Below are 1,181 nucleotides of genomic sequence, written 5' to 3' on the forward strand. Positions count from 1 at the left end.
ATGTCTAATGGTCCACTTTGAAGAAATCCCTGTTTAGAAAGGAGCAGTCAGTCTGACGGACATGTGAAGCGACCAATCACAATTTGTTTGTTTTTATGCTGTGCTGGGGTATATTTGCTCAGCAGTGTCAGTCCCATATTTACCCAGTACCATGTAATCTCAACTTTGCCTCCATCTGGACATCCAGAATTGGTGTATAAACAGACATTAAGACTTCTGTGGGCGGTCCATGGTTGTGAGATGGAGACTAACCTAACCTTAACCCTGTGCTTGATATCTGTGGTATCTTGAATGGAGAGTGTGCATTTCAAGGAGAGTGCCTCCTTACAACATAATTAGGTGAGTTTGAGGGGTTGCCACAAACTCTTCAGGGAGAGGTTTCCTCACAGGAAGCTCCAAATAGGCAGCTTTCATATGACCTGGAGCTAACTGGCTAGTCAGGTCTACCAGTTGGAAACCATATGGACTGCTTAACAAGGCCCATCATAGCTGGTGATTCTGCACCACAACATTGCTGAAGGGAGAAGAGGCTAGGCTAAGTGCCAAGCATGTGATCTTTTTTACATGTCTGTGGTTAGAGAGTTGTTGAATCATTTGCTGAGTGAACTGACTTATTTTCTGTCTGTTTAAATACAATGTTTGTTATGCTAGTATTTCTATGGAGGCAAGATAGACAGAAAAAGACCCTTAGAGGTTAATTGAAGCAAAATCAAATATTTTTTTAGTCAGTTTTATTCTGACTATAAATGGAAGCTTGAAGTCAACATGAATGTGACATTTTTGCATGAAACAGTATATTAAACAAAACAAAAATGTAGTAACTAGATTTTATCCATTGAGAATTTACTGAATTGTGAAAAGTAGTCTCTGCTCGACTTTAGAATTATCGCATTGAATTGTTCACAATAACTGCAACTGCTTGAAAAAAATTCTGATTTTATGCCGAGTCTGAGGTCACTCACCATCTGGGATTCCACTGACTTTGTAGGTGAGTCCACCAAAGCTCCAGTCTTCTCTGAATTTTTTGGGTAAACAAGAACTTCTGAAAACTTTCCAATCAAGACCTGAAGGTCGAACATTGTGAGAAATTAATAGTCATCCATTATAGAATAAAGTTAGAAAATATTAAAACTGTAGCGTCTGGACCAATCAAACACACAATTTTTCATTTGATTTAACAA

At 38.5% G+C, this 1,181-nt stretch overlaps 1 protein-coding gene across 1 annotated transcript in view; it reads right to left on the reverse strand.

Annotated features, from left to right (window-relative positions):
* LOC107559893 (ectonucleoside triphosphate diphosphohydrolase 5-like) overlaps positions 1–1,181 on the reverse strand; it is a 13,238-nt gene that overhangs the window by 6,798 nt on the left and 5,259 nt on the right. The window contains exon 9 of the mRNA XM_016243911.1: positions 962–1,064. Within this exon, the coding sequence (XP_016099397.1) occupies positions 962–1,064 (103 nt within the window). The remainder of the gene's footprint in view (positions 1–961; positions 1,065–1,181) is intronic.

Source organism: Sinocyclocheilus grahami, unplaced genomic scaffold, assembly GCF_001515645.1.
Source record: "Sinocyclocheilus grahami isolate Dianchi unplaced genomic scaffold, SAMN03320097.WGS_v1.1 scaffold704.1, whole genome shotgun sequence".
Taxonomy (NCBI): Eukaryota; Metazoa; Chordata; class Actinopteri; order Cypriniformes; family Cyprinidae; genus Sinocyclocheilus; species Sinocyclocheilus grahami.